Source organism: Neomonachus schauinslandi, chromosome 12 (genome assembly GCF_002201575.2).
Source record: "Neomonachus schauinslandi chromosome 12, ASM220157v2, whole genome shotgun sequence".
In the NCBI taxonomy this organism is placed as follows: domain Eukaryota; kingdom Metazoa; phylum Chordata; class Mammalia; order Carnivora; family Phocidae; genus Neomonachus; species Neomonachus schauinslandi.
Genome location: NC_058414.1, coordinates 51,438,355 through 51,465,703, shown reverse-complemented (window position 1 = coordinate 51,465,703; position 27,349 = coordinate 51,438,355). Strand labels below are relative to the sequence as shown.

The window sequence follows — 27,349 nt, the reverse complement described above, 5'->3', positions numbered from 1 at the left end:
CACTTCATTCCCATACCTTAATTTACTTCACTATCTGAAATTATATCATATAATCACTTATTGACTTGTTTGTTGTATGAATCTTCCTCAGAGTGTAAACTCTTTAGGGCAAATATTCTGTCCTATTTATGGTCTATCTGTAGTAGCTAGAATAGTGTCTGGTACACAGTAAGCATTCTATGATATTAGCTATTATTCATCTTCAGTATTATCTCATGAATCAGTATTGCCCTGTGCTGCTCAGAAAATGTTTCCAGGGTCTGAGCCCATACACAGTCAAGATCTGGTGTGTGGGTGAGGATAAACTAATTACAATAATTGAGAAGAAAAATTAATTTAATTAAACTTATTTTTGATATTATATAATAGTGTTCTTCCTAACTTCCTAAGCCCTTCAAAAGAAAGGTTGACCTACTTCTTTAAATCTTCTACTGTAATGGGCAATGCAACTGTCCAGTCAATTTGTAAACCTAAAAATTTTAACTGCTTTTGGCTATGTACAAAGTTCTGAACAAAGAACACTCCTAAGTTATCAATGAAATGTAAAACCTGCTTTTATTCTTTAAGATCTTACTAATTGAAGAAGCAGGAAGTGAAATAAAATACTAATTTTATTTGTGTCTCAGTGGCCTCAAAAAGTGAACAGAACTTCTGATGTTTATTATTTATTCCCAGCAATTGGCATACAAGCTGAGAGAATTGAGTGTCAGCTGAACAAAAGTGTTTGTTTTGAAATCTCAGAAACCTTATGCTTATTCAGTCCCTGTGGCGTATGATCTACTACAGTTATGGCCTATCACTGGAAGAATAAACTCTTTCTTCTCATTGTAATTTCCCTATTCCCTTATCATTCCTTAAAGGCAGAAGAATATATATGTTTTTTAATTTTAAGATTTCTGATTTAAAAAGTTATTTTTAAACTTCTGATTTATTACTCCAGCTTCTAAAGCTGGGAATATTTAACATAATATAACTTTAATTTTCAAACATTTTTGTTAACTTAGAATTTTAAATTAAATTTAAATATAATGATGTTCTGTGGAGGTACTGAGATTCATAGATATTTTCCCACCCACATTAAGCAACCCTAGACTGCTGTGCTTTTTAGTTCCTGTTTCTCATTGTATAACTTTTTCTGATTAAAAATTAATACAAGTTTTTTGTTCACAAATTGAAAAGTACAGAAAGTATAAAGGAGAGAATAAAAAACATCTATAATCACCACCTAGAGCACTAATAATATGTGTAACTCCTCATGGTGTTCTTTATATTCATAATTTTTAAAGAAAATTAGGATTGTTTTGTTTACTTACATGATTTTTATAGTTTCAACTCATTTATTGCTATAATATATAATTTTAAAATGTAATTTTAATGACTATAAATTATTCTATTTTATAACTTTACAGTTCTTTACTTTTAGCCTTTAATTGGAAAATTAGGCTGGTTTTAACCTTTTTCTTCAAATGATACTGTTATGAACAATTTTATATGTAATCCTTTTGATCATTAATAGATATTTTATTAGAATAAAAATGCATAAGTTAAATTAGTCAAAGTACATAAGTATTTTTAATAGTCCTGATATATATTACTAAATATCTTTTAAAAATATTGTACCCATTTAGATTTCCACAGCATTTATGAAAGTAACTATTTAACTTCACCCCAACAACACTAATTATCATTTTTTTTTTAAGATTTCACTTATTTATTTGAGAGAGAGAATGAGATAGAGAGAGAGAGAGCATGAGAGGGGGGAGGGTCAGAGGGCGAAGCAGGCTCCCCGCCGAGCAGGGAGCCCGATGCAGGACTCCATTCCGGGACTCCAGGATCATGACCTGAGCCGAAGGCAGTCGCTTAACCAACTGAGCCACCCAGGTGCCCCCACTAATTATCATTTTAAAATAAATAACTAGCAAAAAATAAATTAATTAATTAACTAGCTATTTGTTATATTTGTTTAGGTATGAACATTGCTTGTTCATACATTGTGATCTTTTCAATCAACTTGTCTTCTTTTTGGCTTGAAAGAGCTATTTGTATGTGAAGAATAAAACTGTCATAATTTTTTCTCATTTTTTCCAGGTTATTATTCACCTTTTTTAATTTTATTTTTAAATGAGTCATTGAAGGAAGCAAGGAGAGGAATTACCATGCTGGTTTGATTTTTTGTAATTAAATATAAGTAGTTGAAGAAGTTGTGGATAAAGTCCTGGAAAAATAACATCTCTGGGTTTCTTTTTTTTTTTTCTTTTTTTAAAGATTTTATTTATTTATTTGAGAGAGAGAATGAGAGAGAGAGAGAGCACATGAGAGGGGGGAGGGTCAGAGGGAGAAGCAGACCCCCCCGCAGAGCAGGGAGCCCGATGCGGGACTCGATCCCGGGACTCCAGGATCATGACCTGAGCCGAAGGCAGTCGCTTAACCAACTGAGCCACCCAGGCGCCCAACATCTCTCTGTTTTCATCAGTTTTTTATTTTTATTTTTCATATGTTTGTTCAACAGATATTTGTTAAGTATTTATTCAATGAGCTTACAAGTTAGTGTCAACTCAAGATAGGGGAAACAAATATTGACATAGTGAGATATACACCCAAATTTCTACAATTTATAAGAAGAGCCCCTAGCCAGATACTTTAGCTATAAGATAGCTGAACTGGACAGGAATCTCTTAAAACCAAAATTCTGGATTATAACTACAAATTCCCCATTTAAGGGAAAATAAAAGAATAAAAATCATTAAATCTTGTACCTGTCCAAGAACTACTCAGATAAGCATATATTTGAGGGGAAATATGAAAAGCTGAAAGTTGGGATGCATACATGATGATAAACCCTAGAGTAGCAGGAATCTGGAAATACAGAGAAAAGCAAAAGCATAAATAAGCAGAAGCTTGTTAAAAATGCTAAAGACAATAAAAATGACATTTTTAGAAATGTTCAGAACAAGAAGAATGAGGCCAGAATAGGCCCACTGCTTGGGGGCATATGACATATAATTCTGGAAGGACTAGCTAGTGCATGGCATGACAGAAAGAGCAAAAAGATCTCAACATGAAAGAATTAAGGGCCAAAGCCAACAAGAGGAAATTAGATAGTGATAAATGAATAAACCTGCCCTTAGGTTTAAAAAAAAATCAACTCTCTGAGTACAAGATTTGGGAAACAGGATAGTCCACAGGAAAAATACTCTGGGGTTTTCACTGGTTGAAAACTTGGCCTGAATCAGTGGTTCAGAGTGTAGCCAATTGGCCACAGTATTATAGGGCACATTAACAGAAATATAGAACTACCGAGATGATTATCCTCCAGTACTTGGTTCTTATTGGAACACAAGTGTTGTATTTTTTTTTTTTCTGTGAACTATTTATTCTTAGCAAACTGGAGCCCAGTAACAAAATTCAATTTAAAAAACCAATATAAGGGGCGCCTGGGTGGCTCAGTCGTTAAGCGTCTGCCTTCGGCTCAGGTCATGATTCCAGGGTCCTGGGATCGAGCCCCACGTCCGGCTCCTGGCTCAGCAGGGAGCCTGCTTCTCCCTCTCCCTCTGCCTGTCCCCCTGCTCATGCTCTCCCTCTGTATCTCTGTGTCTCAAATGAATAAATAAAAAAATCTTTAAAAAAAAAAACAATATAAAATTTAATATGTTGACAGAGGACATTAAAAAGTAGCAGGCAAGTAATTTAGAACTGAGAAAATGAGCCCAAATAGATTATTGCAATACATTATGCAAAATATAAATACATAAAAAGAAAAGTTTATGTTTTTCTACCTAAACAGAAATCAGCCTCCACAAGTGTTATATTTTAAAGTTATACATATTTTTTTTAGAGAAACAGGGACAAGTTAAGACTCCCTATTATCAGTGACCTGGACCATTTTTTATGATCTTGAAGGGACTTGGAAATTTCTCCTGTAAACATTGGATGTGACACAGTCATGAAAATTGCAAGATATTTGCATGATTATGACAATAAAAATAGTGTTTACTTGTTTTTTGTTATTCCAGAAGATAGAATTGAGTGCAGTGAATGGGATTCACAAAAACATAAATGTTAGTTTAATATGCAGACTTTTTAAACTGTGGTCTGTTCCTGGTGACTAGAAGAGTTGAAGAAGAGGTCAGGAATGTGGTAGAAAGGATCTAAATATAGGATGAAATTAATCAAGAGGGTTTCTCATGGCTCTATCAATGGTACTATTCTATGCTAATCTACTTTTTGTGTTTATTAATGCAACAACCTAAGAGCTTGTTCTTATCAATTTCTTGGCCCCTGAAGTAATTATGTAAATGGCCACTCAGTTGAGAAATACGTAACAAAAGTATTATAACTTAGCACTCATTTTTAAAGTGTAAGAGTATCAGAAATTAGAAATGGGTGTAGGTTGAGAAGAATAGGTATTAACTCTTCCTGAAATGTTTGGTAGAATTCCCCTGTGAAGCCATCTAGCCCTGAACTTTTGTTTGCTATGAGTTTTCTTGTGTACTGATTCAATTTCTTTACTGGTTATCAGTCTGTTCAAGTTTTCTATTCTTCCTGTTTCAGTTTTGGTAGTTTATATGTTTCTAGGAATTTATCCATTTCTTCCAGGTTTTCCAATTTGCTAATATATAGTTTTTCATAATATTCTCTTATAATTGTTTGTATTTCTATGGTGTGAGTTATGATTTCTCCTCTCTCATTTGTGATTTTATTTATCTGAGTCCTTTCTCCTTTCTTTTTGATAAGTCTGGCTAGAGGTTTATCAATTTTATTAATTTTTTCAAAAAACCAGCTCCTGGTTTCATTGATCTATTATTTTTAGCTTCTGTATCATTTAATTCTGCTCTAATCTTTATTATTTCCTTCCTTCTACTGGCTTTAGGTTCCGTTTGTTCTTTTTCTAGCTCCTTTAGGTGAAAGGTTAGGTTGTTTACTTATAAAGAACTAATAAAACTCAACACCCCAAAACCAAATAGCCCGATTAAAAATGGGCAGAGGACATGAACACACATTTCTCCCAAGAAGACATCCAGATGACCAACAGACACATGAAAAGATGCTCAACATCACTCATCATCAGGGAAATACAAATCAAAACTACATGAGATGTCGCCTCACACCTGTCAGATTGGCTAAAATTAACACAGAAAATAACAGGTATGGGTGGGGATGTGGAGAAAGGCGAAACCTATTGCATTGTTGGTAGGAATGGCAACTGGTGCAGCCACTCTGGAAAACAGTATGGCATTCCCTCAAAAAGTTAAAAATACAACTACCCTATAATCGGCAATTGTACTAGTAGGTGTTTACCCAAAGAATACAAAAATACTAATTCAAAGGGATACATGAACCCCAATGTTTATAGCAGCATTATCTGCAATAGCCAAAGTATTCAAACAGCCCAAGTCCATCAATAGATGGATAAAGAAGAAGTGATAGACACACACACACACACACACACACACACACACACAATGGAATATTACTCAGCCAATTAAAAAAGAATGAAATTTTGCCATTTGCAATGACATGAATGGAGCTATAGAGTATTATGCTAAGTGAAATAAGTCAGTCAGAGAAAGACAAATATATCATTTCATTCTATGTGGTATTTAAGAAACAAAGCAAATGAGCAAAGGGAAAAAAGGGAGAGAAACAAACCAAGAAGCAGATTCTTAACTGTAGAGAACAAGCTGCTGGTTAACAGAGGGGAAGTGGGTGGGGGGATGGGTGAAATAAGGGATGAGGATTAAATAAGGCACTTGTTGTGATGAGCACCAGATGTTGTATGGAAGTGCTGAATCACTATATTGTACACCTGAAACTAATATTACACTATATGGTAACTAACTGGAATTTAAATAAAAACTTAACAAAATAAAAATAAAAAAGAAATGACACAGTGTGAATCCTGCATCTTTCCGGCTGCAAGAATTTGGGCTTCTCCTTTGTTTTAGCTATTAATTTTCTTGGCTGTGCTGGAATTGGAAACTGTATCTTGCATGGCATCTCTGGTCTCAATTGCAAAAACATTGTTTCTGGTTACCAATATATCTACCACAATGATGCTCAGTATTCCTTTGTATATACCCAAGTTTCCTTCTGGCATATTTTAATTCTGCTTGAAGAATATTTCTTTTAATATTTCTTATGGTGAAGATCTTATGTCTTTACTAAATAAATTTACCAAGTAAATTCTGTCAGCGTTTGGTCTGAATGAATCTGTTTTCCTTTCATTTTTTAAGGCATTTTTCTATGTATACAATTCTAGGTTAATAGAGGTTTTTTGGTTTGTTTTTGAATTTCAGTACTTTAAAATGTCATTCACTTGTCCTCTGGATTGAATAATTTTAAATGAGAAGTCTGGAATTCCTGCCTCTTCTCCTCTGTACATAATGTGTCCTTTTTCCCCTGGCTGCCTTTAATTTTTAATCTTTATCACTGGTTTCCAGCAATTTGATTGTGATATGCCTTGTTGTGTTTATCCTACTTGTGGTTTATTGAGCTTCTTGGATATGTGGGTTTGTAGTTTTCACCACATTTGGAAAATAATAAGCCATTATTACTTCAAGTATTTTTATTTCCTCTTCTAGAATTTATATTATATCTATGCCTTACTTCTTGAATTGTCCTACAGGTCAATGAGTCTCTCTCTCTCTCTCACTCTCTCTCTCTCTCTCTCTCTTTCAGTCTTTCAGTTTTTCAGTGATGTAATTTGTATTGTGGGTTTTGGGGTTTTTTGATGTTTTGGGGTTTTTTTGCTGTAATTCTAATTTCTATTGTTGTATCTTAATGTTCACTGATCTTTTCTTCTTTAGTGTCTAATCTATTACTTTCAAATGTACTGTTTTTGATTTCAGATATACACTTTTTCATCTGTAGAAATTGTACTTTGTTGTTTGTTGTATCTTCAATTTATATAGTATCACATTAATATTTTCCTCTTCATCTTTGAACATATTTCTAATATTTATAATAGAGATTTTAAAGTGTTATCTAATTTCATCATCTCTGATATCTTAGTTATGGATCACATTTTCCAGCTTTTTTCATATTTCAGATAACTGGATAGTGTATGCTGTGACTTTTACACCGTTGAGTGATGGTTTGTCATTTTCTTCAAGATGTGTTAAACTTTGTTAAGTTACTTACAGAGGAGACTGATACTTTAGAGGCCTGTTTTGAAGTATTTTCAGGTCAGATATAGAGTTACCTTTACTCCAGGCATAGGTTAGCCCTATTACCTGTGTGTGCCCCACCTGAGTTCCACTGAAGGCTGAGTGTCCAACAAAGACTCTTCTTGGCTGCTATGAACCTTAACATTCATGACATCTTGTAAGCTTCAGATTTTAGTTCTCTAATCATTCTGCTTCTAGTCTTATAGAGTTGGATCCCATGATTGTGTGGCTAAGAATTTAACAGCAAACTCAAGGGATCCCTATGGAGATCTACTTCTCCCTGAAACACCCTTCCCTCTAGTACTTTGTCCTGAAAAAGCCTCCAGAAACTCTGCTGTTTGTCCCAGAAATTCAATAAAACCACCATGTTCTGCTTGGTACTCCTTTTCTTGTAGAAAGACCAGAACAGAAAACTTACTTCTCTTCTCCTGGAGATTACAGTGCTGCACTGTTTGTCATACAGTATCTGAACAGCTTATTTGAATACACTGTATGTAGTAGGAAAGTAAGTCCAGTCCCATTTACTCCATAATGGCCAGGAGTAGAAATACCCACACTTTATTAATAGAAATCACTATAAAATACATCATTTGTGGGGTTTTTGCATGATACAAGTTGTTAGTAATCAAAGGATATTTCAGACATAAACAGAAAATTGTGATAAATACAGTACTAAGTACTACTATACTTCTAATTTTCATAAGCACTGACAATACTATTAGATAATGACTTCTAAGAGCTACTATCACTAGAAAACAAAAAAAGACAAATTCAATTTTAATTATCTCTGCTTTATATTTGAATAAGGAAAAATATCTTCAGAATATTGTTTTCTTTTTCCCCTTTTTAGCAGAGTCACTTTATCAAATCCTAAGTCTTTAGCTACAATAATTTCTAACCACATTGACAAGAGTATTCAGATATAAAATAGACTTGTAACACTTAAAAACTGCTAAATGGCTTGTAATGATTTTGTGATTTTTCTTTTCCTTAATCTTTAGACTTCATGAGTCATTCAGTCCAGTGCTAGGGGCACCATACAAATTTAGTTTATAAAAGCTTGAACACTTAAAATCAGATCCCAAAATTAATCAGTTTAAAATTTTGACCTTTTCAGTTACTAAATCTGTATTAGTGATTGAGTTGCTTATTTCATCAACTTACTTCATTATATTAAGATAGGTGCTATTTGTTTACCAACTCTTGGATTGTCCTTTATCCATATATTAAAATTTCTATAAGTCTTGGGTGCCTGGGTGGCTCGGTTGGTTAAGCAACTGCCTTCAGCTCAGGTCATGATCCTGGAGTCCCAGGATCGAGTCCCGCATTGGGCTTCCTGCTCAGGGAGGAGCTTGCTTCTCCCTCTGACCCTCCCCCCTCTCATGTACTCTCTCTCATTCTCGCTCTCTCAAATAAATAAATCTTTAAAAAAAAATTTCTATAAGTCTTATTTGGAAAGATGAAGGCAGTAGTTTCTCAGAACTTTTAAATACTTATTGGCAGAACTTAGGTCCTTAAAGAGGGCAATTATGAAGGATTTTTTTTCTGATTAGCTAATAAGTTTAATAAGAATTATTTTAAGTTACCTACACGTTCATATTCACTGTATCATAAACAAGCCAGCAGGTGGCAAACTTGAGATTTTTTATACTATGGCTCTTATTGAAGATGTACAAGTATTGAACCCTGTATCTCTGGATCTCATGAATAGCTCTTTTGGTGTAATATGACATAAGAAAAATTAAACCCTCTAATTGTAGAGCCATTGGTGTTTGGATAGCAATGCACTCTATGCATGTATTTATTTAGTTTTAATTTGATTTGCTGTTTTATCCTATAATTCTTTCTCTAACAAATCATTTTGAGAGATATAAAATGCCAGTTTGAATCCATTTTTGTTATGGTTTCCATGATTATGAAAGTAAATTTTAGTGGTCCTTTTGTTTACTTTGGGAGGAACTTTATATCATTTAAAAGGGCACACAAAATCTACTTTTTTCCCAGAACAGATAATATTCTTTTGATAGTTCTAACAGCATTGATCCCCATGTTTTTAAACACAAAACATAATTTCCTGTGGATAATTATTGTTTTTATTTTATTCCTATAAATGTTTCTGTTTATGTGTGACTCACTTGTAATCATTGGTAAGTGAAGATGGATATAGTTTCTTCTATATAAAGGTTTGGGCTTTGCACCAATGACCCAGGATCACTCAAGGTTGGTTATATTCAGGCATATGATTAGGCTTTGGGATATTTAAGTAAACATATTTCTAGCCATCACATTCAGGGATAATTCAAACATAATATATGACTTACTCATTTCTTTCTCTCTTTGAAATCCATCTATTGTTAACACTACCTGTATGTCTTCTATAAAATTAATTTCCCTTCCTGTAAGTTACACTCCTTCCAAATGTCTGCATTAACCAATGTATTTTAATAATTATTGTAGCTTGTTATTCTCTTTCAAATGGAGAAGAATTAAAAAAAAAAAAAGGAAAAGCAGTGACTGAAGACAAACCAAAGTTAGGCAACCTAGATACTTCATTATTTCTACATATAAATTGGGTCATTTAGATGACTTCTACAAGATTTAAATAAAATAAACTGTGCTTTATTAAAACCAAAAAATATTTGAAGGATTCTAACAATTGGCTATTTGGCACACTGAGCTTTCAAGATGTGGAAAATGAATTCACTAATTAGTCAACATAAATGTTTGAATTGTTCCCCAAATTTCACAATAACTGAGGACTCTTTAAGGCCTGATAAGTTATAATTCTTCCTGCTTTTATATTTTTAAGGGAAGAGAAGACTCAAGTTTTTTTAAATGTGGAGTATAAATATATCATAAAGAAAGTAAATTATAGTGTAGAATTGAATGTAAACTATTAAACAAGCCCTGAACCAAATTTAAGAAAACTGAAATTGGTGCTTATGCTTTAGATTGCATATCACTCCGCTTTAGTGATCTCGGCATTAGGGCTTTAAAAAAAAGAAACTTCTAATCAGAGAGATGCCTACATTGCACTAGTCTGCATGTATTCAGAGGTCAAGATGTCCTGGTTTTGTGTAATGTTTCCTAACTCAATTGTCCTTTCTTCTATTTTCCTTCAATCTACCTCCAACTGTGAAACCCAGTTTTTGAGAAAGATGGCTCATACCCCAAAACACCTTCTCATCTCCCTGCTTCCTGAATCTCCCTGATAAACTACCCTGGGATTTTTCATGAGGTAAAATCAGGGACATGAAAATGGGGTCCAGACACAGCAATTCCTAGACTTCTAGAGCCCCATGTGCATCAGACTACAACACAAAAACACCCAAGCTAGGGTTGGTTCCTGCCCTAATGATTCTGAATGACTGTCAATTGTTCAATGAGCCAGATTTTTGTTTTTAATAATGCCCTTTCCAATGAAATACTTAAATGTATACATTTCTTGAATTTGAATGAGAATACACGGTCCCAGTCGTGCTGTCTGGTGATGCATCCCCAAAGTGTAGCATTTCTGCTGGGTAAGAGCAAGGGTCTGCCGGCTGGAGAGGAACAGCCACCAGTATCCCCACAGAAGACTGTCGGGCCAATTGTGTCTCTACACCATCCCGCCACCGACACGCAAGGGACAGGTCGTGACAATGGAGAGTTGGCGCTCCTTATGAACAGGCTTGAGTCTAAGCTCTTTAGAAAGAGGTGTTCCTGGGTGAGAGTCCTTAGGAGTCCTAGTGAATTTAGGAGTCTGGCCTTTTTCCACCGCTCTGCTCTTTCTGTCTTTTTTGCCCAGTGTGCCCCCACCTTACCCCTTGTACACGCAGAAGAAAGTTTTACACAAAATGAGCCCCACGTTGACGTAGGCATCCCTCCCCTTCCATCTGGATAAAAGCCCAGAAGGGAGCTAGTAGGGGAGATGCGGCGGTAGGGATCCTTTGGATCACTGTGGTCAGGGTCCCGAGGCGTGGCCGATCAGGAGCCAGCCAAGAGTAGACCCACAAACATATCAGGCTTTTCCTTCCTCCATCAACCTCTCAAATCCCAATGAGGTCACTGAAATGAAAGAGAATCAGACCAAGAGAGAGGGGGAGGAAGAGGACGACGACGAGGGAGAAGAAACCCAGACAGAAAAAGGCCATCAGACAAGGTCGCTTTTTCTGGCGACACAGCAACTGCGAGGAGCGTGGTACTGAATATATCCGCCCGCTCAGCCTGGGGACCGAAGGACTCGCAGAAGCACTTTGTGTTACCACGAAAACAAAGGAGAGGAGACGGGAGGGAGAGAGAGAGAGGGAGAAGCTCTGAGCAGTTCCGCTTTGGATCTCCGGGAAACAAGGTTCATCTCCTCCGCAAGGAAAGAAAGGGGAGCCTGAAGGGTCTGGGAGGTTAGAAGGGAGCAGGTTTCCTGCGGAGACTTGGGACGCGGTAGAACTCTGGACAGCGCCTCGCGAGCGGGGCTCATTGCTCCTGGCTCCTCCAGGTTTCTGGCTCCTTCTTGAAAGCCCTTCTACTGGTGCACTCTCCTCTCCTGGACTCCGACCACCAAACCCAGGAAAATCCTACGATTCCTGTCTGAACGTGCCAGGGGGTGGAGCGAGTCGGCCTCTGGCCCGGTCCGGGAAGAGGGTCTTCGGTTCTGGAAATCTAGTCCTTGTGGATAATGCTTCGCTGGTGAAGAAAGAAAAGTTTTGGGGTCTGGTAGGGGGCGGAAGGGGTAAGGAAGATAGTGGAAGGAAGAAGGTGGATGGTTGGTTTCCCTCTCTGATCTGGAAGGAATGATGACCGAGGAAGGATGTGCACCAGCGGCCAGATTATTGGGAGCCTCTTGGTGCTCTCTGTGCTGGAGATAGGGCTGGGGGTGTCCAGCGTGGCCGTGGGGGCGGTCAGCTTCAGCCTGGCCCTCCGAGAGCACAAGCCGCAGCTCGGAGACTCGTCCCCGGTATGGAGCGGGGTGTGTGTACGTTGAGCCATTTCACTCTCTCTTTACCTCTTTACGGTGATGGTCAGTGTGCGTGCGTTAGTCACTCCCTCCCTGGGGGAGAAAATCATAAATCTCCTCTGGCTTGCATGTAGGTTCTTGTTGGCAGACTCTGCCTCTTTATGTTGTCCTTTTATTTACTAATTGTTTTTCCCCCCTCTTACCTTGGCCTAAGACCAAATTAAATGGCTTTGTTTAAAGTTGGGGGTGGGGGAGGGGAGTTTCCACTAGCTGAAGCTGCATAAGGCTGCTTAGTGGTGCTGATTAGGGAGTCACACCTGTCAAGGGCAGACTCACTTAGCCTGTTTCTTTTACAAGGAAAATCAAAATGAAAGTGTTACATCATTTTCTTGTATGCAAGGGTAGATTTATGCATTTATTTCTGGGCAGCAGGGTCCAAGGTACAGTAAAGGCGGCACTGATATAACAAAAAGAAATGTGTGAGTGTAAAAAGAGTATTTTATCCCAGAAAACATTGCTCTTAATCTTTCTTTGCTAGCTTTCTGATACTTCACATCTAAAAACTCTTTTGTAAATTCTAGGCAATAAGTTAAACAATGAATGGTATGATATGTAACAACATTCTAATTGGAGAATAACTCAGCTTAAATAGTACCTAATGCTCAGAGAAAAGGTCATAATTTCCTCTAGGTCAGATGTCAGACCCAATGACCTTCTTGTTTGCTCTGGGTCAATCTCCAGGAAAGCCTCAGAGACCCACTCCTTCCACCAACGATCAATAAAATAACTGCACTATTCCTAGTGTGGACCTAATTGTGAAAATAATTTTTTCTTCTCCTTTAAGTTATATACCTTCTACATCCTTCTTGGTTTCTAGCTTGATTCCAGTTTCCAAGATAATTTAATAAGATGCTCTTCTGTCACTGATGATCAATAGGTGTAATTAACAATCATGGTTTGGTTATTTGTGCTTTGAGTCACTGAGGGGGAAAAATGACTATGGGTTTAAGAAAAATCCTTTTGAAGTAAGTCATTTTTGAGGGAAGTTCTAGTATTTTAAAAAGTGGTACAATTGTGCTTTGGAAAAATGGTTTTTATATTTTAATTTTTCAAAATGAGGCAAATGCTTTTAAATTGCAGAAGTTAAAAGGAAAAGTAAAAATGGTACTCAATTTCCACACTGACTTTTTCCTAAGAATCCTTGTTCTGAATTCAATAAGTTACTATCAACCTGCAAATAATTACCTTTTTATTGATTATGTAATTTTTTATCAATATACACTTTAAACTTAAATATGAAAGGCTAAAGGCAAACCTTAAATTTGGTCATTTTATATCTTATATATTATTATTATTATTTAAACAGAAATAGACTTTAAAACTTCTATCAGACAATTGTCAAAATGAAATAGAATACCAACATTTAAAACAAAGGGGAGAAAAAGTGACCTTTTGATGGCTTACAAGGGAGAAGACTCAAATACTCTTCAAATCACTTCCTCTCTTAAATGTGAGAAATTGGATGAATAAACCTAGGTTGTCTCTAAATAGTATTAAAGTATCCATTTTATTTTCAAGAATTAAAAAAGTGGTTACATTTGCTTGGTATCGCATAAGAAAAATAATTATTTTTTTTCTTCCCAGACTATTTACCATTATCTAAATGAGTCAACATATGTATTTGTACAAAAAAATAAATTTTTGAATCAGCTCAATAAAAAGCAAGTAAAAGAATAATATGTATAGTCATTATCATAAAGAATTAGTTCCATTTTCAACTGGTTCTTTAGAGTAACCAAAATTCAGCTAGGACCCTCAAACAATAGTTTTGAATTCTGTCATCTGATTCAACAAAAATTTTTAAAGAATGCATGTAATTGAATGAATGGATTTGAAACTAGGAGGCCCAAACGGGTCACTTTTTGATCACTTTCATAAACTCAAGTTAAAAAAATCAAATTTGTGAAGAAATACTCAGTTTTGATCACTACTTATTACATTATAAACTTGCTGAATTGATTTTTTAAATTGTTTCTCAGAGGTCATTTGTGATATAGTCTGAATTATCTCTTATATCTGTCAATGATGAATTCACTTAACCAGTATCAATGAATTCACTTACCATGTGCATTTTACTTTTTAACACAAAGACCATTAAGATGAATCAGAATACCTAGCAGAAGAAACGAGAGGAGTACATCACTAACTTTATCAGGGGTGAGAAATTAAAGTTTGACCTTAGAAAGATACAGGGGCAGATGAAGGGGAGAGAATTTGGGGAGGTCAGTGAAATATCCATGGGAGAACTGTTTTCTCTTGATCTTGACAGTTTACTGGGACTTGTAATTTATGTATCACAGTGTTAAGTAATGCATCACAGAGTGAAATCTGAAGTCTACCTGGGTGCAGATCCCAGATCTGTCATTTACTATCTGGATGACTACCAAAGTTTCTCATATTCTGTAAAATAGGGTTGTTAAAAGGCACAAATGAAATAATGCTCTTAGTAAATGCATGGTGTGTAGTAAACATTGAATAAATGCAAGCCACTAATACTGGGTGCGCAGACTGGCAGTGAAGGGCATGAGAAATGAGAGCCTTTCAGGCAGCATGGATGAAGGCACAAACGGAGACGTATGGGTTATGTTCCAGGTGGAATAGGCTCTTCTATTTTTCTGGGGCTTATGTGTGAGGGGAAGATAAGGATGGAAAGAGTGGCTGGGGCCAGACCACGGGAGGCTGTGTGCCAGCTGAAAGCAATAGATTTATTTCCTCATATTTTTAATAATAATAATAATAATAATAATAATAATAATAATAATACCACCAATTCTTACTTCCCAAAGAGATTCAAGGAGATGCAGAGGAAAGCTAGATCGAAAATTATCACTCTTTTTGGTATTTTATGAATTTAAAAATCTATATTATTTATGAACACTAGATGGGATTTTATAATTAACCTGTCACGATAACCACAGTCTATAATCAGGGTGTGTTTTGATCAGTGCCATGAAGTTTTTTTCAGTACATTATTGTCATTATTACAAGATCTTTTCATTAAATTTTAGAAGTCAAATAAAACTGTACTATGAAGGTATTACTTTTTATGTATGGATTCTGACATCATAAGCTTTTTATCTAGGTCAAGTGCACTAAGAATTCAGGCAACTATTTTGATCTTTGAACCCAAATACACACATTTTTTTAAATGTGGCTTAAAAATAAAATAGTAAAATAACATAAAGAGCTTAAAAATCCATGGGATGGATACTTATATTTCCAGTCACTATTTCATAATCAGGCAAGGGTGCTTTCTGTGATCAGTATGGGCAATTAGCAGGAAAAAAAATATTTCACTATAATTTCATAGAGAAAGAAAGCTGTAAATGCCTTATAGGATTTTAGCTTCTTCTTATTCACTTGTTATAGCTGATAGAGTCACCTGTTGAAAGCCTAAAAGAAGACATTACTGCTAGATAACAATGAGAGAACCATTGGGTGAACTGTTTTGGAAAGACGGTCATGTAAAATATAATTGATGTGTAAGATTTATTGACGGAGTTAAATAGACAAAGCTGTTTCCAAGTTGCTATGTGATAGTCACTTTTCTCCATCTCCAGTGCATCATCTCTAATGGAAATTGACTGTATTTAGTAGTACACAGATTCATGGTTCCAAGAGGATTTATTTTTTGTTGTTCTAGGTTGGCACTTAGAAATACAGAGATTCAGATGGTTGTGTCCAGAACAACATCTGGTGCTAAGTTGTATTTGATATATACCATACCAAATTCCATCCACCTGTATCTGATAATTATTCTATAAATTAAATGTATTAAAGAGAAATTCTCTTTTTTTTAAGATTTTATTGATTTATTTGTCAAAGAGTGAGAGAGAGCGCACAAGCAGGGGGGAGCAGCAGGCAGAGGGAGAAACAGGCTCCCTGCTGAGCAAGGAACCCAGGGCAGGACTCGATCCCAGGACCCTGGGATCATGACCTGAGCTGAAGACAGACTTAACTGACTGAGCCACCCAGGTGCCCCTAAAAGGAATTTTCTAAGCCTTATCTACCCCACATGTAAACACAGTCTTCAAAAAAATTTTATCTAAATCATACCAGGTTTGAATGATTTTTATTGCTAATTTTTCTAGACAATACTTGATTTGTATATTATAACTTTCTCCACTTAGTAAATCTGATACTTTAGGTGAGTGAAATTTATAGCATAATCAAGGCTACCTGTTATGTGGACTCCCGATTCACCATGGCAACAACCCAGCCAATTGTAGGTTTGTGTTGAAATTCATCTACTGTACCTTCTGATCCCTACTATAGCAATATAAAGAGGTGCTATATATAATTGAGAGCTGCCTCAAAGTATTATTTTTAATAATTAAATCTAGTCCAATTCATTTAAGGGATAACAAATGAAACAAGGTCAAAGAAACCTCTCAAACATTTGAAGTTACTTCAAATGTATAAAATTTGAAGCTAGTATGTCTCTAATCAGATGATATATCACTTTTCTCCAGATTCAAAATATATAACTTAAAGGATTCATATTTCCTAGCATGAGAGGAAATCATTGCCCCATCCTCATAAAAAATTATAAACATACATTTATAACCAATTTTAGGATTAGTTTTAGTCATATAAGTAATTCAAGCATAAATTCTCATTTCAAAAGGTTAAAAAAAGAATCAAAGCTGAAGTTCTCTACCACTTCATCAAAACTAGCCACAATTACAAATTTAGTGTGTAATCTCATAGATATTTCGCCACATAGGAATAGTATCATTTGAACATATAGATCAATTTTAAGTTTTTGGATATAATAAAGCCCATTTGTGGACTCTGTAGAGCCCACATGAAGAATCTCTTATCTAATTCATACTGTTATTCTCAAGTGCCACTTTTATCTAATAGGGTTAGGACTATTAGATACTTGGCAATTAAATCAGTTGGACAAGCCAAACTACTAGGAAGTGTAATTATTATTCAAGGAACCATATTGTGTGCCAAAGAAACACAAATAAAATGTCTGTTTCTGGTATTGATTGGTAATGCTATGATAGAAGAAAAATGGTCACTTTTGCCATTATCTGATAAGATATTTTGTTTTAGTCTATATTTCATCCACATATAAGTGACATGTGTTTGAATTTCTACCTAGAGCCTATGACAAATTCTGTCTCAGGATTTTGGCTCTTATTCAAGGGTATAACTGATCTTGAAGACTTTGGCATAGAAATATTAGGGAATAATTGATAATAATTGCCTTGGTCACCCAGTTGTTGATAATTTTCTTGATAGAAACATGATCTGAATAAAGTCAAATCCTTTTATTTGGATGATTTTGCTTAAAACACTCAAGTTGGCTTTAGGTATTGACATGATTATTAATCAGATCATCCAATATATGCTTCAAATATGGCCAAGAAATTTAACTTTTTGTATATTCACTTAGCCCTCAGATAATACTTAATTCTATTGGTAGATGGGAAGCATAGCCCAGCCATCCAAACTGAAATGTTTGTCTTCAAAATTCTATAAAAACTAGAATAGATTTTGGTGAATATGTGTGTACACCCACTGAAGGCGGGAAAACCCCAACAGTTTTATGCCCAAATGATGTTGGATCATTTACTTATGAAGTAAACAAAATTTCATTTTACTATGCCACTATATATATATATATATATATATGTATCTATATATAATCTTATTCATTTAAATGGCATTTATATATATATATATATATATATATATATATAACTAAGCTCAGAGTCTTAAAACATATTTGACTTTACTGTCTTAGTAATTTAGTAAAATCACCAGGTGGTCACTCTGCAGATAGATGTTTATTTCAACATGCCAAGTGGACAATTCCAGAATAAATGGATGGTAGTATATAAAGACTCTCATTCAGCATATTTCTAGGAGAGAAAGAGAGAAGAAATTGTAGGACTACTTTCCTCTGTGATATAGGAAACTGTGCAGTTCTCATGAATGCAGATCTAATCCAAAAATACTTTATTCAAATTGAATGAGAGATTGGATTCATATATCTCACTCCATATAACTGTTGTACGGGATCACATATGTTTCTTCATGAAGTCAAAGAGAGGAATACCAGTATCAGTTTCATGGGTTACCATCAGTACCAAGCCTGGCACAAAGTAAGTGTTCAGTGAGCATTCGTTGCTTCTTTCCTTTACTGCCCTCATGCTGTCTCATGACTGCCTGGGACCTAGACCACACTAGTACTAAACTTGTTCTCAACATTTCTCCAACACCCTCAATCAACTCTAATTTAACTCATCTTCTTCTTTTTATAGTATGTGTCATTAGCTTTTGATTTAGTTCATGTATATCTATTAGCAACTACAAAAATGTACCAAAATATCTACATTGGAGAGGTCATGTAAAATATTCAGCTTAAAACTGAATGGGGAAACAGCTGCTGCTATAAGACACGTAAAAATATTCAATAATCAGACAAATTAGACAATTACCTAAGTTAGGCAAGTCAAACAGTGGGGCTATAGGAACCACTATTTATGCCACAAAACAAAGTCCTTGAAAACATTTAAACTATATGAGTTCTTGTCATTAGTCAAAATGAAAGTACAAATTAATATTTCTAATAAAGATATTTAATATCTTGGAGACTTGTATAGTTTTGCTTGAACTACCCAAGTACTTTTGAAGCAATGTTTATTACATGTTGTATTATTAATAGGTGCATCAATGAAATATCTAGATTTCAACAGTGATTCTTGTAACATTAATTAATGCTCATGGTTTTTAGCATCAGTATCAAGACTCCTGAGAAAAAATTCTAAGTTCCATTAGTTCAAGATCTATTATTAAATACTGGACAAAATTATGTGGTCAAGACAAAAAAGAAAATATGAGTGGTTAAGAAGACCACCTTGGAAGATAGGGTGTCTTGAGCTATTTGTCCCATAGAAATAATACAAGATATGATTTATTATTAGTTAACTGTGCTCCAGATGTTTTTATATACATTATTATTTCCAGTTTTAACAACTCTATAAAGAATGTAGTATTTTATAAAATTTATGTAGGGAAAAGGGCTTACCTAGAACCTACTGTTATTTAATCAGCTGAGTTAGTATTTAAAGCTGACAATCTTATTTTAAAATCTGTACTTTTTCTATTGCATTCTGTGGAACATGGGAAATTGTCATGAAAAAGTCATTCACTGACGTCTGACCTCATTATTTGCTTCCACCCCTGACTATATGAGTCAGGCAAAATGGCATAAAGATCAATCCCCATCACTGTTTGTATCTATTTCCCAGAAGAGACTGGCATAGTCAACTGATCAACAAGCACAACCTCTATATTCCCAGAAGAGTGTGAAATAGTAGACTAAATTGTTCCTACCTTTAGAGCTTAGGCTTTAGCCTTAAAAAGTAAAACAAAATTATGCATCTCAAATGATCATTAAATATTATGAGAGCAAGTCAGGAAGACATAAAACAAGATATTTAAACATAGTTCAAAATGAGAGTTAACAGTGAGGGATCAGGGTTGACTCCTGTGTGGAGGGAGATCTTTATCCAGGCCTTGGAGATTGGGCAGCTTTCCAGTAGGCAGAGAGAGAAGAAGATGTGCTAAGCAGAGCTATAAAGTCATGGAAGGAACAATGAAATGGAGAATTTGTGGAGTATTGAGGAGACTGGACTTGTTATAGCAAAGATATGTTCACAGTAATAACTGGCGAGTGAAGATCTAATTCATCTAAATGCAATGAGACCAGCTTTAAAAGGTCCTAAAAGAGTAAGACTAGTCTGCCCTTGATTTTGGTGAACTCTGCTGGGTAGAACTTGATCATGAGGCCAAGGCAGTTGGGCTAGGCATTGCTGCTCAATTTCGAGGCAAAACACCAGCCCTTGATTCCAAGATGTGTGTCCTGTTTCAAAAGAAAGACTTGAGGGAAATCTTGGGACTTGAGGGAAGTCCCATCACAAATCTAACCCCATTTCAAGTGACTTTCTTGTTGATGGTGCATTTATAAGATCATAATTTCCTTGTGTTGAATTATTCTTAAAGCTGCCTGACATATAAAAATAAGAGTTCATTTATTTAACTGGAGATATCAGCATGACATTAAGAAATTAAAATAGATTTTGAAGGTATTAAGACTTGGGTTCAAATTCTATCTCTAGCATTTGATAGTTAAGCTTGAGTTAGTTACATTACTTCCCTGAGCAAACAGCTAACTTACCTGTAAAATAGAAATACTGCTATCTATCTCATGGAGTTCAAAAAATTAAAAGTAATACTTATATAAAGGGCTTGATTCATATTAAGTGTTTAATAACTATGACTAGCCCACAACAATGACTACATGCTAGTGCTGTATTTCTGGAAAATCAGTTTTCTGCATGTGGATTCTATTTGTGTATTAATAGACATTTTATTTTTATATTTCCGAGGGGGAGCTTCTTGTAAAGCCATTGATGAAATTGATCTTGGACTCAATGCTTGGTAACAGTTAAATCATATACCCTCTCTTAGAAAACATGTACTTTTCATAACCAATTTTGAACATTAATAGTTAGTTGGGATTTAGTGTGCATGTCCCAGGGCCCTAGGAATATTTTTTCTAGGTCAATTTTGGGATAAAGAGGTACAATTTTTGTTTGCTCTACCAAATGGAGATGTGTATTTGATTTTATCATTATTTTTGGCTGGGCTGTTGGAATTCCTAGTTCCTTCTACTTGTTTCCCACCAACTATTTTTGTATATCATTTACTCTGAGGAATTAAAATAATAATGATAATAATGACATTAATAATAGTAACAATGGCAGCTTATATTTAGAATATACCACATCGCCTAAGAATTTCAACTGCTTTGTTGTACCATTTATCTCAGCAGATGAGTTTCTTCACTTAAGGGATGGGAACCTAAAGGATTTAGGATTTAGTGATCTAAAGCACCTGAAGAAAGAATGTGTGCATGTGTGTATGTGTGTACATACGCATATGCATTTGCTCATATGATATGCAGGGGAGATGAAAAAATAAGAAATTCAAACAAGGAAGTTGATAATTGTCACTGATCTGCAATGTATGCTGCATTTAGGCTGCCAGCACCCTGATTTGGGTACAAGTTCACAATGTTGTGATCCTCTGTGAGCTGCAACTTGTTTCCATTACTGGCTGGCTTTCAGAAACTGCCAGGAGTGTTGGATGGACATTCTTCTATGGTGTTGACAATTCTTGGGAAGAGCATAACTTCTACCCTCTAGTCCCCTGGAGTCCCTGCCTGTTTTCAATTCTGTGAGAACAGATCACAAATCATAGACTCAAAGCTGGCACGTACCCAAGGGAGTATTTTTTTGTTTGTTTCATCCTCACCAAATCCGTCTTCTACATTATAAACTTTGTTGTATTTTCTACATGTATCAAGTTGTGGATGTTATATTTGAGTGTTGTCCAAATATATTACAACATCTACATTAATTTTGTTCAAAAGAGAAAAGAATTCTTAAACATACAAATGTAAACAAAAATAATGCAAATTGGGATAACCCACATTAATGTAACATTACCTTAAGCTATTTTATAAATACTTAATAAATTATTATCATGAAATAGATCATACAGAGGCCCTGTATTTTATATATATATATATATATATATATATATATATATAAAGTTTAAGTTGCCTTAATAAACAGAATGTTATTGACAATATTTCCATAGTTGGGTGTTCAATATTGATTGCATTCTCTTTTACTTCCCTCCAGAAATAATCATTATCTTAAATTTTTATATTAGTTTGAATTTTAAAATTAATTTATTTATTGTAACTGGCGAAAAATTGGCCAAAAATTTGGGCTCAGGAGACAGACTTCTGATTTTGTTGCTATATTCTATGAGATAGTTTTATTTTGTCTCATTTTAAAGATGAACGTGAGTAATGACTATACATAAAAATTATTTGGACAATTGACATTTAAATATACTGCAAATTCAAAGTCCCTCTTACCAAAAATTCACAAGTTTAGTTATAATTTCCCTTGCTACTTTTGGAGCAGAAACAACTCTAACATTAAAAAGCCTTATTTACTCAGCATACTCAAAATAATCAACAGATTATTTTTTTAAAAAGAAAAACTATCACAAAGCAGAATTGGAATAGGACAAAATGCATAATGCACTAAATACAAGAAAGATTGCATTCCATGAACACTGAAAGGGAGATGTGAAGGAATGGCATTCTGAGAATCAAGGCTGACTTTTTTCTATACACTGAAGGATTTGGGTACTGGGGTAGTGGGAAGTTTCTGAGGTTTTTGGACTTGGATTCATTTAGAAGAGTTTAACATGCCAATCAGCTACATGCTATGTTTGATGATTTCTTCTGAAATTCATTCTTAGGATTGTTGGTTTCATTCATTTGCTTTACAGTCTCTGAAAAAGGTTTCTTTCACTACCTGCTGTGCATCCCTATTTACCACTGTGGTGTTTTTCTTTCCGTCTCTCCCTTGAGTGTTTTTGGTTTGATTTCTTTATTCACTGTGGTTGCTTCTTATCCCATGCTATCTGCTAAGCCACCAAGATGGCCCGATGCTTATCACAACAGCCTATCTGTTATACATCTTATCCTCTTGGTAGTTTTTTTATTGTGAAGGTAATCATATTTGTGAGAGGTCACGGCTCTATTGATAAAAAATGTACATTTACTCTTTTGCAGTTGAATTTTTGAAATATTGAAAATTTCAATGTTTTCTGGAGTGGAAGAAATATGGATCTATGTGCCTTGCTTTTTTCAGTTCTCTGTTTTGGGGTGGAAAATAAGAAATTAGTTCTAGCTTAAGGGAAAAAATAACACTGCATAATTAGCAGGGTTTTCCATGGACTAAGAAAAGAAAGAAATATAAATAGGAAAGTGGAAAAGTGACTTCTTTTAAAGATGAACACTATGCTAAAAATGCAAAAGAATTGGGAGAGGAGAAAGCAGAGGCCATTGAGATCTATAAATCTAATAAAGGCAGAGAAATCCCAGGGATCTGGGTTGTGTGATAGCACAGCTCAGGGCCTGGGACCCCTAGGGGTTAGGCTTATGGAGATGGGGCCAAATCAATGTTGAGATCAATGGTAAAGACACTTACTGGGCCTGAGCAACATGGTCTGCGCTGGGTTGGGATGAGTCAAGAAGAGGAATGACAATGTAGTGTGAAGAAAGCACTAAAGTAAATCAGAATAGTCAGGTTCCTATTCCAATTCTCATGAACCAGATGCTCATTCTCCTTCGTTCTCTTTCCTATAAGATTTAGTCAACATATATTGATTCTACTGCTACAGCATCTTACAGTCTGAGTTAGGTTTTGAGGATCTAGCTATGAATAAAATAATCATGATCCCTGATCTTCTGAAGCTTAATTTAAAAATATATATATATATAGACAATGAACAAATAATGCACAGATTAACAATTACAGGTTGTGACATCTTAAACAGGAGAAATGTAGGCTTATGAAGAATATAACTTATTAATAATGGCAAAATCAGCAAAAACATCGCTAAGGAAGCAATATTTTCTGAAGGATGTTGAGGCATTATCCAGATGAAGCAGGAGAAAAATACTGTTCAAACTGGAGGGAATAGCTTGGATAAAGACCCTCAGATAAGAAAGGTTTGATGTGTTTGAAAATCTGAAAGAAGGCCAGGGTGACTGGATTATGGCAAATGAGCAGGAGGAGATAGAAGGCCCTCAGTGAGGTGGAGAGGCAAATGGAGGGGCAAAAATCACTTAAGGCTTTATATATAAACTAGTGTTTTGATTTCCCCTTAATTATAACAGGAGCCTATTAAAACTAATAGGTTTTAAGTAGAAAAGTGACAAGATTATATTGGCATTTAAAGAAGCTCACTTGGGGCGGCAGTTTATAAAATATATTGGAATCAGACTAGAAGCCACAAATCTAGTTAGGAGGCCGCTGGCATGTATGGTATTATGGTTACATGGATGACAGTGAGAGAATAAAATAAACATAGAAGAAGCACAGATATTTGAGATATAGCGTTGACAAGACTTTGTGTCTGATTAGATGCCATTGTTGACTAAAGTATTAAGAACGAGTCTCAGGGGCGCCTGGGTGGCTCAGTTGGTTAAACGACTGCCTTCGGCTCAGGTCATGATCCTGGAGTCCCGGGATCGAGTCCCACATCGGGCTCCCTGCTCAGCGGGGGGTCTGCTTCCCCCTCTGCCCTCTTCCCTCTCGTGCTCTCTGTCTCTCATTCTCTCTTTCTCAAATAAATAAATAAAATCTTTAAAAAAAAAAAAAAAAGAACGAGTCTCAGATCTAGAGACTAAGCAACTGACAGGATCCCATGTATTCTTTTGAGAATTAGATGATTAGAAAAGGAAAAATTCTGTGTGAATGTGTGTGTGTTGGTGCATCTGTGTGTCTCTGTAGGATACAATTGTGTAAGGTGGGGAGAGATCAAGAATTTATCTGTTATCTGCTAAGTTAGAGTTACCTGTGAGATTGGAGACATGCTGGGGACTATTAGATGGGTCTACAGTCCAGAACACAGGACTGTGCTAGAAATCTAAACATGGGAGTAGTCTGTAAATACATTAAGCACATTTAAAGGTATTTTTAAAGCCATGTTACTGATTGAAACCACCCAAAACAAAGCCTTTAATTATTCAGAAATTGGATATTGATGAGCAGGTAGAAAAGAGAGACTGAGAAGTTGTGACCAGAGAAATGTGTGGAAAACCAGGAGAGTATGGTGTCAGAGAAGTCCAAAGGAGAGAGCTCCCGTGTAAGATGAGGATTGTAACACGGAAGTCACTGCTGACCTTAGCAAAAGCGGTTGAAGTAATGGGCATATACTCCAGTACGAAGTCTGCTAAAGAAAGAATGGGAAGTAAGAATATGGAAGCCAGAAGTATAGTGGTGGTGAAGGGTCTGTGTAGACAGAGTAATTGATGTAAAAAGATTTGGAGTCAAGGAAGGTTTTTGTCTTTAAGGGAGATTTTGGAACAATTTTCCTTGCTGAGGTGAATAATGGAGTAGAAAGGAAGGAGAAAGTCTTTGAGTAGATGAAGGGTGACTGAATTTAGAGATGAAGTGCAGGTTTTGTGTTGATAAATTTTATTTTTGTATATTAAAAAAAAGAAAGCAAGATGAGTATGACTGAAGATGCAGTTTGTCACACTTAATGGCAAACGGTGAGAGAAGTCTCTGATGGCTTTTGTGTTTTCTGTCTAATCTGAGGTCTATCATAGCTGAGAATAAAGAAGAGAACACCATTAAAATGTTTCCTCTCCCTGTCAGTTGAGAATTATAATTAAGTCACACAATATAAACTGGATGGAAACATAGAAATAATTTATTCCAAATTCATCCTTTTACAGATAAGTGAACTAAAGCTCAGAGAGTTAGCACTGCTGGCTAACTATAGACCCAGGACAATAGGGCAAGTCATCTAATTCTTAGTCTAACACAGTTCTCATGGATGCCTCAAAATATTAAGTAATCCTTAAGATAAACACTCAACCAAAAGGAAAATGCAGTTATTTGGTTACTGCCTCACACTGAACAGGAATGATCTCAAATTATTGGCACTGCTAAACTATCATGAGGATATAAGGATTTTAACAAAATTTTTTTTTAAGATTTTAGTTATTTATTTGACAGAGGGAGACACAGCGAGAGAGGGAACACAAGCAGGGGGAGTGGGAGAGGGAGAAGCAGGCTTCCTGCAGAGCAGGGAGCCTGATGTGGGGCTCGACCCCAGGACCCTGGGATCATGACCTGAGCCGAAGGCAGACGTTTAATGACTGAGCCACCCAGGCGCCCCGATTTTAACAAATTTTAAGGGTCTCCCCCCAGTTGGGAATTTCTGACTTTGGCTCAAGTCATGATCTTGGGGTCCCGGGATCGAGCCCCTCTGCTCACATACACACTCTCTCTCTCTTAAAAAAAAAAAGATCTTTTTTCTCTAGTTTATGACCTTAATTAGAATTAGGTATGATCTAGATTTACACAAATAGAGTAGCCATTAGCCACATATATCTCTTGAGCACTTTAAATGTAGCCAGTCTAAGTTGAGATGTGCTGTAAGTATAAAATACACACTTGGATTTCAAGGACTGAGTATGGAAAAAAGGACCGTAAAATATTTCAAATTTTTAATGTTGATTCCATGGAGAAATGGTAATAACTTGAATATATTGAGTTGAATAAAATATATTATTAAATTTTTCAACTTTTTCTTTTTTAATATAACTACGAGAAAATGCAAAGTTCTATATGTGACTCAAATCTTTGGCTTGTGTTAGACTTCTAATTTCTCTCATCTAGCTACATTTTTCTTATGAAAAGAAGTAATTAGCTGGTCAGGAAAACCTTCATGCTTTGTTTACCTAAGATGGATGAGGGAAGTCTTTAAGACAATTTGAGTTATTAGTGAACTGGCAGGCTAAATTGGCTTAGTTGGCTGGTAGAGACAGCAGAAACTGCTAAGTGTTCCAGTGGCATTTCCCAAAACGGACACCCAAGTTACCTGCCCCCATGACGTAAGCCTTTCAATCTTTCTTGTTTAAATGGGGAAATCCAAGTCTGTGGGTGACTTTTCATTAAGAGGATTTTAGGTATCATTTTCGTGTGAGGTCCTGTTAGTGCTTAAGTTTTAAAGAATAAAAATATATAACACCTGACTAGGAGTTCAGAACCTTTTGGAATGACAGATACGTAGTGAATAATTATCATAGAATATGATCAGTGCATCAGTGTTATAATACATCTGAATATATTTTGTTAGGTTCTGACTAAGAGTACATGGAGGGGTTGAAAAGGCTTCACAGATAAACTTAATATTTTTACAGGATCTTGATGTTTAAGAAAAAATTTTCCAGGGAGCCTAGGAGGCTCAGTCACATTAAGTATCTGCCTTCAGCTCAGGTCATGATCCCAGGGTTCTGGGATTGAGTTCCCTTAGGGGCTCCTTGCTCAGCGGGGAGCCTGCTGCTCCCCGTGCTTGTGTCTCTCTCTTTCAAATAAATAAAATCTTTAAAAAAAATTTTTTTTCCAATTAGAGGGAGAATATAAACTTTCATCGGCACCCACCACGTACCATAGCAAGGCAGAGCACTTTCACATGGATTGCTTCTTTTAATTCCATAATCATGTGATACTAGTATTAGTATTAGTATTAGTATTAGTATTAGTATTAGTATTAGTATTAGTAT

The 27,349-nt window shown here is 35.5% G+C and overlaps 1 protein-coding gene across 2 annotated transcripts in view; it reads left to right on the top strand.

Annotated features, from left to right (window-relative positions):
• Positions 1–11,952: 11,952 nt before the first annotated feature.
• TMEM196 (transmembrane protein 196) overlaps positions 11,953–27,349 on the top strand; it is a 47,788-nt gene continuing 32,391 nt past the window's right edge. Inside the window, exon 1 of one of the 2 annotated variants that reach the window (XM_021689788.1) lies at positions 11,953–12,099. In XM_021689788.1, coding sequence (XP_021545463.1) covers positions 11,953–12,099 — 147 coding nt within the window. Of the gene's footprint in view, positions 12,118–27,349 lie in introns of both variants that reach the window. The other variant, XM_044920159.1, reaches the window with a different exon arrangement.